General features: G+C 40.6%; 1 protein-coding gene across 9 annotated transcripts in view; it reads left to right on the forward strand.

Annotated features, from left to right (window-relative positions):
* Nucleotides 1-9,408, forward strand: part of LOC120900027 (protein O-mannosyl-transferase Tmtc3) — a 147,739-nt gene extending 138,331 nt beyond the window's left edge. For 8 of the 9 annotated variants that reach the window (XM_040306510.1, XM_040306511.1, XM_040306512.1 and 5 more), the window contains 4 exons: nucleotides 4,658-5,410; nucleotides 5,490-5,676; nucleotides 6,184-6,464; nucleotides 6,539-9,408. In XM_040306510.1, coding sequence (XP_040162444.1) covers nucleotides 4,658-5,410; nucleotides 5,490-5,676; nucleotides 6,184-6,464; nucleotides 6,539-7,306 — 1,989 coding nt within the window. In that variant the 3' untranslated portion in view covers nucleotides 7,307-9,408. The remainder of the gene's footprint in view (nucleotides 1-4,657; nucleotides 5,411-5,489; nucleotides 5,677-6,183; nucleotides 6,465-6,538) is intronic. The other variant, XR_005739135.1, reaches the window with a different exon arrangement.
* Nucleotides 9,409-12,346: the final 2,938 nt, after the last annotated feature.

Below are 12,346 nucleotides of genomic sequence, written 5' to 3' on the forward strand. Positions count from 1 at the left end.
GGCTGCAGCAAAATCGCACGAGCACGAGCTCGAGCAAGGCGGGAAGGTAAATAATTATTTATCGATTACTGACATCTCCTCAGCGAGCCATCTGCCGCCCACGAGCGCCACGCGGTGCGCGGTGAAAACAAAACCAAACAAAGTCGGCTCGCTCTCACCGCCTGTAGATGCACGTACATCATCTTCGTCCTACGGTGATGTACCCGTGAGCTGGAGGACAGTCTGGCCCGACAGAAAAGCCAACGCCGATTTCAATAGTATCCTCATTATCGTCAACCATTATCAAGATTTACCGAAAGTGAACCAGCATCCGGACGACGATGGCAGGCAGGCGTCAGCATTGCCGCATGCGACGACTGTCACCACCGTGGACGTGGGAAATACGACCCTACCACTACCATACCATGCGCTTTCCTTGCGTTCCTACACGCACACACAAGTGCCTCACTTAACGTGTCAGTCGGTCTGTGCGAGTAGATTTATCTGATCAGTTTTTAATCGAAAACTCGCCCTTCGTCTCATAGATAATCGAACGACTTGCCGGCAGCCGGTTATGGACACGACGAAGACGTTCGTGTAACACAAATCCCTCCACCAACACTGTCCCGCCTCTCCGCCCCCTATAGCTGGGGGGGTTTGGTGTAGAATAATTGTAGCAAAGACTTGACACGTCCGGAAGAACATGCTTTGTTTTGTTTTATCTCTTCGATTTCCGATAGCGAATCGAATATTCATTTCCCCGGGCCGGATGCTTTCGCCCTCTCCGACATCGGCCAACCGAACACCCGCATTCTTATCACGCAAGGTGTAATTGGTCCCACTACGTAGGCATGGATGGAAGGGAATTTTGTGGGGGGGGGGGAGCCAAGTGAAGAGAAGAAGGAATTTAATTAAAGCAATCGTTCACTTCGATTGAGAACCTTCCACCAACCAAAGTAAGGTGTCCTTGGCTTCGGTTTACTTTAGATCCTTCGCGCTTTACCTCATCAGTGGGGAATGTATTGCGCGTCTGTCTGTTTTATTCTTTTTTTGATATTAATTCAAGCTCTTTAATATTTTGGTACATAAACTATCCTTTCCTATGAAGAGCGTTGCCGATGTGCTCTTCTAGGTATCATTCTTTGGTAGAAATAAATTCGGTTCCATTTTTGGCCTTCCTGAGTTTGTACTCAGAAGTAATAATGTATTCAACAGTCTCAAGAATTGAACCACTCCGACAGGAGGAATGGCACTCTTACAATCATTACCCACCCCAAATGGCAAGTGTCGAGGGATCGTAAATGGTATCTGACACGGTAGTTCGCCTGACAGACAACCGGCCAAACTATTTAGAGCTCGTGACGAATCATGGCATAATGGCTGACATTTAACGGGTATCGCATTTCCCGGGCAATGGCGGCGTCTTGCCGTACCCTTTTCGTTGCATAATTGAGCAATGTAAATGGAATGGACTGCTTTTTTAGCTTTGGCTGTTGATTAGTGGACTTTGCAGTTTTTAATTTTTAATATTTTAATCCACGATCTGCTGCTGGCTGTAGCCGATCCGATCGAATATACTACGCCCGTGGGATAATAGAAATTGGATTATTTATCTACAAAACGGTAACATTTAGTTTAGTTCAAATATATGTAATCATGCCAATTTTATAAAATTTCGAATGTGTACCACAAGCCCAAGCGCTCGTTAACAGGTTGGCTGATAAGTCCTCGGTTTAACAAAGAAAAACACATTTTTTGTCAAAATTCGTTTTTATTATTCAACATAGTTCCCTTCAAGAGCGATACAACGATTATAACGACCTTCCAATTTTTTGATACCATTTTGGTAGTACTCCTTCGGTTTTGCCTCAAAATAGGCCTCAGTTTCGGCGACCACCTCTTCATTGCAGCCAATTTTTTTCCCTGCGAGCATCCTTTTGAGGTCTGAGAACAAGAAAAAGTCGCTGGGGGCCAGATCTGGAGAATACGGTGGGTGGGGAAGCAATTCGAAGCCCAATTCATGAATTTTTGCCATCTTTCTCAATGACTTGTGGCACGGTGCGTTGTCTTGGTGGAACAACAAAATAACAAAAGTTGCTTGACAAAAGACAAACTAATTGACATACAGACGTCAAATTTTGACACGAATCATTTGAAGGTTGGTACTACAGTGGAACGTCGATTATCCGGGCAGCTCGGGACCGGGCGGTTGCCGGTTAATCGATTTGCACGAATAATGGTCCAAGAAATGTCAAATTCATATAAAAATTAAAAAATCTACTAGTTTTATGATTAATTCACCTTGAATCAATCAATAAATCGTTAGTAGAATATTATTTTAATCAATAACTATAGGTTATTCGCCCCCGGATAATCGACGTCCTACTGTGTATAAAAAAAATGCATTTAATACTAGCGGCGCCATCTATGTGTCAGACCGGGGACTTATCAGCCAACCTGTTACTACAGTTCTGAAATTTTGGAAAATATTGTCTAAATCGCGAGAATGTGGATCATAAGAAGACGTACATCACAAAGAGAATTAATCGTCTTTTATAATAAGTATAATTATTACTTACTTATGCGAGCTTAGCTAGGTGAATAATACATTTTTACAATTTATTAATAGAATCTTTACCCACTTCACCTTAAACCAATTGTTATTTACGGCGGTATGAATGGCTTTACTTATTTAAGGATTTCAGTCTTATTCTTCTTCTTCTTTGGCATAACAACCGTCGTCGGTCAAGACTTGCCTGTACCAGTTGTGGGCTTGGCTTTCTTATTGACAAAAAAGACAAAACTTATTGATTTTCCCCCATAGCAGGATAGTCCTATGTATTGGCAGGCACGGTCCATTCGGGGCTTGAACCCATGATGGGCATGTTGGTAAGTCGTATGAGTTGATGACTGTACCACGAGACCGGCAAGGATTTCAATCTAGCATAAGTATAATGCGAACTCTGGAGTTTTAATGTGTTTCTGGCTCTTAGTATACAATCTAGAGCGTGGATATCCGAGTTATCAAGTATTTTAAAATGCGTATTTCATGTATAGTTACTATTAATTTAATGGAACTGAAATGCTCCAACAAAGAAAACAAGTTAAAATACAAATGGGTGCATGTGAGAACGAACGAAACATTTAAATATGCCTACAAAACTTTCACTTATTTAACTTACAAAACAAATGCTGTTTCGGCTTAAACAAACTCATCATAAACTAAAATTAATAACACAATGTTTACGCCTTCCCATCCACATTTAATCAGATTATCCACCCCTCTGCGAATGACCAAGCGGCAGTACTCATTCTCCAAGGTCAAACTTATGCCCTTTCTCTCGATTTGTTGCCCTCTCCCTCTGGTTTGCATTCAGTCACAGTCCATCCATTCACCTCTGGTGTCATAACATTTGCAGAAGGTTATTATCATTTATTATCATCGCCTTAGGGATATTGCACTGAAGAATTTGTTATCTGTATACCATCGCCCAATGATAAATCCGCCGGCACAGACTGCTTTTCTCTTATCCTTTTATTGCATCGTACCAGCGCTACATTATGCTGCATTGCAATGAAATAAAACTTGTACAGTTGACACAGCATTTGCTATGGTAGATGATGGTGTAAGTAAGGGAATGGTAGAGGATTAATCAAATTGTTTCCTAACCCGCCCGGTTGGTTCATTGCTGTTTGCTACTCGCAAAGAAAAGGCAAGTTTTTGGCGCTTTCAGCGTGGGTGAATGTAAAGCGAGAAGCTTTTGGTTGATTCGCAAGGATTTTTCATGTTTCGCTAGATGAATTTGTATAGCTATTTATGGAGAATTCTTAAACATTGTTTCAATCATTTCTGTATGATGGGTAGCCCTGTATACAAAGATCTGTACAGGTTGAAATTTTGTCGCCTGTTTAAATAACACAGGCTACCAATTCCCTTTTTCTGATTAAATTATTAAAATTATAAATTAATTAATTAATAAAAAATTAAAGTTAAATTATTAATCAAACTGTTTTAGTGTTTGAAATAGTAAACTTACACCAGGCGTCTCCATTATCAAACAAATTAGAAATGGTGATAAGGACAAAAATACACAAACACAAAGCTTCGTAAACGCACAAAGCAAAGTACATACAAATTTCCTACTTTGTTTATTGTATTTTGCACTGCGTTCTAAAAACTTGTCCAATTCCATTCAATTTAAATAAGCTGCTTCGTAGGCGGCGTTAGGAAGGGGAATGCAAAGAAAAAACCTCCAGAATGGTGCAAAGCGCACACCATAACGAACGTGCACTCCTAATTATCTTCAGCAATTCATAATTTGTGTCTAACGAACAAAAGCAGCATCCATAAGTACATGCAAATGTACGGCAGACAGAGGTCCATGTATTCAATTTGTCTGCAATACGTGAAGCGTAAAAAGAGCACGCAGAATAATGGGCAGCAGTGGATACAAGGATGCAAGCAATAGAAATTACATTTCCTCGTTTAAACGTACAAGAAAAAAAAACTATCTTATAACCATTTGTTTGAATGTAAATTTTCTTACCCGAAAGTAATAGTAAATCCTTTTAATGAACGTTAACATTTGGCTTAAAGTATTATCTATTATATTGTTGAACATTAAACAAATAAAAGTTCATTTTTTATTCCCCCTTTTGTATTCCCGTGTGTTTTCAGGGACTCGCATTTATGATCCTTCCGTTTTTGCCCGCATCAAATCTCTTCTTCCCGGTGGGCTTCGTCATTGCCGAGCGCGTCCTGTACATGCCCTCGATGGGTTTCTGCATTCTGGTCGGGTACGGATTCCATCTACTCTCGGAACGCTGGTCACGCAAAATGACCTGGTGTTGTCTCGGTGTGCTGCTGCTTACCCACTCCATCAAGACGTACAACCGGAACGCAGACTGGGAGTCGGAGTACTCCATTTTCATGTCCGGACTGAAGGTGAACCAGCGCAACGCAAAACTGTTCAACAATGTGGGCCATGCGCTCGAGAGTGAGGGGCGGTTCGAGGAAGCACTACAATTTTTCCACAAAGCCGTCAGCGTACAGGAGGATGACGTCGGGGCGCACATTAACGTCGGTCGTACGTACAACCATCTGAAGATGTTCAAGGAGGCGGAACAGGCGTATCTGAAGGCAAAATCATTACTGCCGAAGGCAAAACCGGGCGAATCATACCAGGCACGCATTGCTCCGAACCATCTGAACGTGTTTCTAAATCTCGCCAATCTTATTTCGAAGAATGCGACGCGCCTGGAAGAGGCGGACCTTCTCTACCGACAGGCGATCAGCATGCGCTCCGATTACACGCAAGCCTATATCAATCGGGGTGACATTCTGATCAAGCTGAACCGCACGAAGGAAGCGCAGGAAGTTTACGAGCGGGCGCTTCTGTACGACAGTACCAATCCGGACATTTACTACAATGTAATTATTTGTTGTAGCTACTTAAGAGGTTACATTGCAGCCTTAATACATTTATTATTGTTTCGGTCATTTCTTTTAGCTTGGAGTTGTTTTTCTGGAACAAGGTAAAGCGTCCCAGGCCTTGGCATACCTCGACAAGGCACTGGAGTTTGATCCCGAACACGAGCAAGCATTGCTTAATTCGGCTATCCTGTTGCAAGAGTTGGGCCGGCCAGAGCTACGAAAAATAGCACGTGAACGTCTACTGAAACTGCTGGCGAAAGATGGTAAGTAAAATATATGGAGCATTTTTTCAGACACATGCAATGCCTGCGCCTACACGCGTGGTCCAAAACAGCCGAAGTCATACAAAATCATGAAAAAGTCTGCGCCCTTTTGTTCCGGCGTCCTTTTTAAGTTTACCGAGCCGAACCGAATAGTTGTGTTCGATAAACATGTGTGCGTATCAGGTAGCAGTATTTGTACTGCTTACCTGCCGTATGCCGCTGTGATACCGAGCAAGACGTATAGATAACGCGTCTAGAGGACATGTGTAGCCGTCAGGAAACTTTTCTGTGTCTCTATTGGCTTGTCCTTGCCTTTAGATCCTGATGAGTGAAGCATGCGTACCTTTCGGGTACGTTCGGGGTATACGCCCTGTTCCTCTCATGTTAATGGTAAAGATAGAATCGTATGCAATCGGCTCTGTATTCGGGCGTGGGCAGGCCCGTGGACGCCGTTTGTACGCAGGCATTAACTAACGTCGTAACCATCTTGCTCTCTTCGTGGTATAGAAACAAACGAACGAGTCCACTTCAATCTGGGTATGCTAGCCATGGATGATCGCAACACGGACGAAGCAGAAAATTGGTTCCGCCGAGCTGTGCACCTTAAGCAGGACTTCCGTAGCGCGCTGTTCAATCTGGCACTGCTGCTAGCTGACGATCATCGTCCACTTGAGGCGGCTCCCTTTCTGAACCAGCTGGTCAAGTATCACCCGGATCACATCAAGGGATTAATTCTGCTCGGTGACATCTACATCAATAACATCAAAGATCTGGATGCAGCCGAAAATGTAAGCATTTTGTTAGATGGTGCCCATGCTGAAGGGTTTTTTTTTTCTAATTATTTGCTTTCGCTCACTTTTAGTGCTACAAACGCATCCTGCAGCTGGACCCGATTAACATCCAGGGCTTGCACAACCTGTGCGTAGTGTACGTGGAGCGGGGCAAACTGTTACAAGCGCAGGATTGCCTCTCCCACGCCCACGAGCTAGCACCGGGTGAGGAGTACATCGGCCGACATCTTCAGATCGTGCAAACGCGCATCAATCGTCTGCGACAGTCGCCGGACGGAAGTCGGGAAAAGGAAATTGCCTTCGCAGACTATGATCCGCAGGAGTTTGGTGGCCGTGCCGGCCGTACACTGTCATCCGATAGTGTCGACCTGTTGCCGTCGCTTGGCAATAGCATTGTAAATAGTAATAGCGAAGAACCGAATGGCCAAGAGGGCGACCTGTCGAAAGAAGATGCCGACGTTCCGTTCGGTTACGATAATAAGAAGAAAACAGTATTACCTCACCAGCAGCTAGAGCCACAGGCTGCACCGCTTCCAGCGGACGATGATCCGGTGTTTCTCGAGTCGGAAAACACAAACAGTCCACAAAGTTTTGCAGCAACGGTAGGAGACAGTATAGCACACGATTCGAAGCACCACCGTACCGACGGTAGCAGTATTGGCAACCATGCCCCAACCGCTGTCCATCGGGATGATGGTGTGCCTTCGGTGAAGCGTGCCGATGTCAGCCATCCTCCATCCGATGGTTCCCTTCATCATGCTCATCCCGCGCAGCAGCATCTGCATCGACCGAAAACGATCGGACAGGATCTGGATGATCCATCGTCCGGGATGTCATAGCATCACATTCTTGACTACAAGCTTGATTGTTTCAAAATCAACTAGGACTACTGCACCTCCCCGCAAGAACTATCCTTGTAAATAGGTAGCCGAAAACGGACGAGCAGCGGGACGAGTGAAGCAAAAACGAAGCAGCGTAGGTGTGAGGTAAGATAGTGTATGTGTTCCTATCGGAAATGGACTGCGAAAGACTAACTTTTGACTGATTTGTTAAACCAGAACTAACAGCTAAGCCACTTCAAAACCAGATCTCATAAAGATCGTGCAAAGATGGAAGATGATGCTGTGCATTGAATGCACTGTTCGGGGCACTGTAGGTGAGAATGCCGCACGAGGCAAAGGGAACGATTCTGAAAGCCGAAGGAAAATCCTTCCTCTGTTTTGTTCTCGTTTTGTTGCATTTTCAGGTAGCAAATTGTTAGCATCGATTGTCGTACGAATGCGGTTTGGAGTGAATCAGTGCATCTGTATGCAATTGTACGAATGCAAGTATGTGTGTATGTGTGCGTAATTTGTTAGGAATGAATGTTGGAGACACAAAAAAGGATATTTTCTATATATACAACCATAAATGTGAATGCGAGAGTCGTGTAGTTTGAAATGGATTTCTCTCCTGGAGAGGATTGTTAGCTTGTACAGAATGGTAGCAGACGGGCAAAAGTTGTCGATTTGTGCAATGTTGGCCTTGGAACGCTGGTGAGAGTGTTTGCAAACTTAAAACAAAACAAAAGGTCCCCGCAACCTGTGTAGAATATGCGGAGGTAATCGGACATGGTGAACTGATAAGAAATTAAGTTTTCTATCGATTTACACACATCCACTCGATGGATGTAAGCAGAACAAAAAAGAAGAAGAAAAACAAACCGAACCGTGCTGAAAGCTTTCATTGTTCACCGAGTCGAAAAAAACGATTCCAATACTACCGTCGCTGCGCGGAGTCATTCAACCAACGTCGATTCGCAAACTACCTAAATCGGGGTGAAAAGGAGAGTTTTGATGTACAGCCCCCGTATCTAGCAGAGAAGAAAAATTAGCAAAGAAAATTATGTATTTATAGACACACAGAAATTCACACACCCAATAGAGCTTTAAAGAAGCCCAACAGAAAACACAAACTCATTTATAGAGAAGACTTTCAATCACCCATCAGACATTTACGGTCCCCGTCTCGTCTTCTGGTAGTGTTATATGCATTATTTTCTGGATGTGCGAAAACGTTTGATAACAACACAGTATCGCAAAAACACACGCACACAGACCCCCGAATTAGTTTTTTTTTTTCATATCTCGTTCCGGCTTAAAATTGATATTAAACGTCTGAGAGATTTATGAGTGTGTATGCCCCGGGTGTAAGAGCAAGCAAATAGTGTTACAGTATGCGCGCGTGTGTGTGCCTGGACTGAGAGAGCGGAAGGAGCAAAAGTTTAGCAAATTGAGGCGCGGATGTTGGAAAGTTGTAAAGCAAAACTCTTATTACGATGTAAAAACAAAGATACACAATTGAGATAACAACGTGAGCGAGGCTGGGATGTGTGAGATGGCTGCAGAAAGCTAATTAGTACTAGAGATGTTCCGGAGCAGTACACCGGAAAGCGTGTATAAAGAAGTTCAGAGAGTGGAAAGTAAAGGACAATGTGATTATATAGAAACTACAACATAAACATAGAATGAAAAACAGAACTGGTGATGGGATAATACTTAACTGTATGCCACATTTTCCATTAAACTTTTTTTCCCTACAAATATGTATTTTACCTTTATTAGTGAACATCGTTTACAATTTTAAGCACATTCCATTTGCATTTATTTTGATTCAAACTCCTTTACACAAACAAACAAAAAAAACCTTTAGCCGTATATTATTGCCCCGAGAGCGGTGTCGATGTTGGGTATAATTACTATAAGTAGGATTTGGTTTACGGAACAGAATCTCCATCGCTTTCCTATTTCCCTAACAATGAAACCGGCACATCGGTTTGCTCGTCGAGCGTGGATTGTTCTCAGCATTAGAATCAATCGACCCATCGTTGCAATCCGATGCACGTGGTAGTTTTATGAAGAAGTATTTGTCCTGAATAAAAACTCACTACAACCGATGTGAACAAGATTGCTTTCAAGTGTATAAACGTATTAATAATATTGAGAACCTTTGATTGTAACTTTTTTTTTCTTTTAGTGGTAATTTAATACATAAACTGTTTGTTATTTTTACATCTTATTTCAAATTTCTAATTTGTTTTTTGGGTTATTGGGAAGAGGGGGGATTATACAGGTTATTTTCTATATATGCATTGATTGCTAAAAAACGACAACATTGTTCATTGTTATGCATTTTTGTGCTATCTTTTTAACGATTTTTGTCAACAGCAACAAATATTGCTTTGTTATTCTCGTATTTCTGAATTTCCCATAATTGCACTTATATCAAATATCTTTTAGACGCTGGAGTCTTACTATTTATATTTATATTTACTATTTACTGCTTATGAGTTCACAAAACTAACGTTGTTTTGTAGGAAATCAAAAATATTTTTTTTTTTTTTAAATATCGGATAGGGTAAATAAACCAATAGTGGTGCTTATTGTAGTGGTACAGATGTGTTTTATTGGATTTAAAATGTCAGGAAGCACAATTTCTGAATATTTTAACCCATGGCAATTGTAATATGCTTTATCTTCGCAATCACAAACATTTTTACCAGGAAATACATCAAATTTACGAAAAAATACATATTTTTGTTACTGCTTCATTGTACCTATATTGGTGGTATGGTTCCTATAGTCGTATTTTGCTCCTATAGTGGTGGTAAACAAAGATACCTCCAAAACCGTGAATAATATCAATGAAACTTAGTTTCGAAGTTGTTTTCATGTGAATATCAAGGATTACTGCCACAATAAAATAATTTCTTGCGTAATTTGATCGTAAAAATGTATAAATTTGATTGATTGATTGATCGTATGATTGACTAAAGCACTGCATCACACCTTCCGTCAGCCCACACCCGGAAGAGTGATTTGAAGTCAAATTTTCATTCAGCTAAATAAGCAAATTTTGGGCTTTTTTTGGTAAATTACCTACAGAAAACTCATTTCCGTTGCTTATTTTAGTGAAAACAGTGAAAAATGTCCTCTAAAAAATCTAAAATGACCTGTTTTTTTGTAACTATAACCACTATAAGAACATGCCTGTTTTGTGTACCTATAATGGCACTAGTAATTGCGTGGTTATATGGTCATTTAGAACGTTAACAGAAATATGAGTTTCGTTATGAAATCCTAAGGATTTTGGAAAAAAGTTGACACATTTCACAAAATAATGGATTTTTCGGTCCCTAAGTAACGGAATGGGCTCATTTAACTTTTAAACCCTTTGTAAAAGGCTAAATAACATTTCACACTAACGAAAATAATTTAATTACTTTTAATTTGCTGTATGGACCGCATTTTAGTGAAATACCACCACTATTGGTAATACCACCACTACGTTACGTACGTACGGTACGGGTACTTAGGTACGTTTACCCTACCGGACTCATTTTATATAATATCATAAAGCCATTTTTATAATAATTATTTGATCGTGAATACTAAGGTTTTTTTATTCAAAATTTAAAGTAATAATTTGAGAAATCTTGCCTTGCCGGATAGAACATCGATTTAGTTTGATAATAAATTTGGAAAAATAGCGAAGAGATTCGTACATTATTGACAATGTACTTTATTTCAACCGCTTATTGAACATATCTTAAGCCGGTCTCGTGGTACAGTCGTCAACTCGCACGACTTAACAACATGCCCGTCATGGGTTCAAGTTCCAAATAGACCGTGCCGCCATACGTTGGACTTGACTATCCTGCTATGGGGTGGGGGTGTTATCCAAAAAGTCATTGAAATCCAACTCCACAAGTGGTACAGGCAGACCTTGACCGACAATGGTTGTTGAGACAAAAGAAAAAAAGAAAAAATTGAACATATCTTAGACTGATTGCCTTCTCTCAATTAACTGTAAATTATATTTACTACAGTATCAGAACATTTTACAATCAAAACGACAAGTCAAAGTACACAAAATGACTACTTAGGTCTATATTAACACTTAAAGAAGACTCGTAAAAATACTTTAAAAAAGATGCCAAATCTAATGGATAACGTGAGAATCTCGATTCCCTGTATTCCATGTCCGTTGATGGGACCATAGTGATTGCGAGTGCAAATATCTGGTCTAATGCCAGTGATGTCAAACTCAGGCAATTAGAAGAGCTATCTTGATACACTTGAGATTCAATGAAATAAAATTGACATTTTATTTCGCAAAGCGAACTATGACATTGATTTTTTCCTTAAAATTTTTATTTTTTCCCCATATTTCATCGCCATCGTCGCTTTTGCGATACTCTTTTACCTGTGGATAAAATGCTCTAAGATTCATTTTTTTATAATTTGTTAGCTTCAGTCAGTTGATCATTTGCTATTCTATTAATTTATTGTAAAAAGAGGAATCTTAAAGAATTATTCCTTAATTGAAACATGTAAACATGTAGTGAATTTTTGAATTGGGCGTACAATGTAAAGTGCACTAGGTGATCGGACACGATACGATTCTTCGACTACCAATCTTTTCCCCATTGGAAAAAATGTTAATCCTGCTTGATTTCCCCCTCAACGTGGAAAAATATTTCAAATTTTCCGAGCGGGATTCGTATCGTCTGATGGCACCTATTGAATGCAGTAAAAATTAAATAAAATCTAGCATACCCTACGCAACATTCAATCATAAATTAATAACTTAATTTGGTGCGTTCGTATGGTGCTTATGTGGCAAATGATACATCGCGACGAGGATATTGATGCAAAATGACTAACATTACAGGGAAAATTTGGCGGACGTACGTACTGAAATATTTATTTTCAATTTCCGATATTAATCTTCTTATTAAGCGCCACCTCTCCATTCTTCAAGAATCTTCCAGCATAGTATTTCCTCAACCTAATATATTTTATTCCTGAGGTAACCTTAAGTCAGCATTTGTTAAAACG

This window comes from Anopheles arabiensis, chromosome 3 (assembly GCF_016920715.1).
Source record: "Anopheles arabiensis isolate DONGOLA chromosome 3, AaraD3, whole genome shotgun sequence".
NCBI classification, from domain to species: domain Eukaryota; kingdom Metazoa; phylum Arthropoda; class Insecta; order Diptera; family Culicidae; genus Anopheles; species Anopheles arabiensis.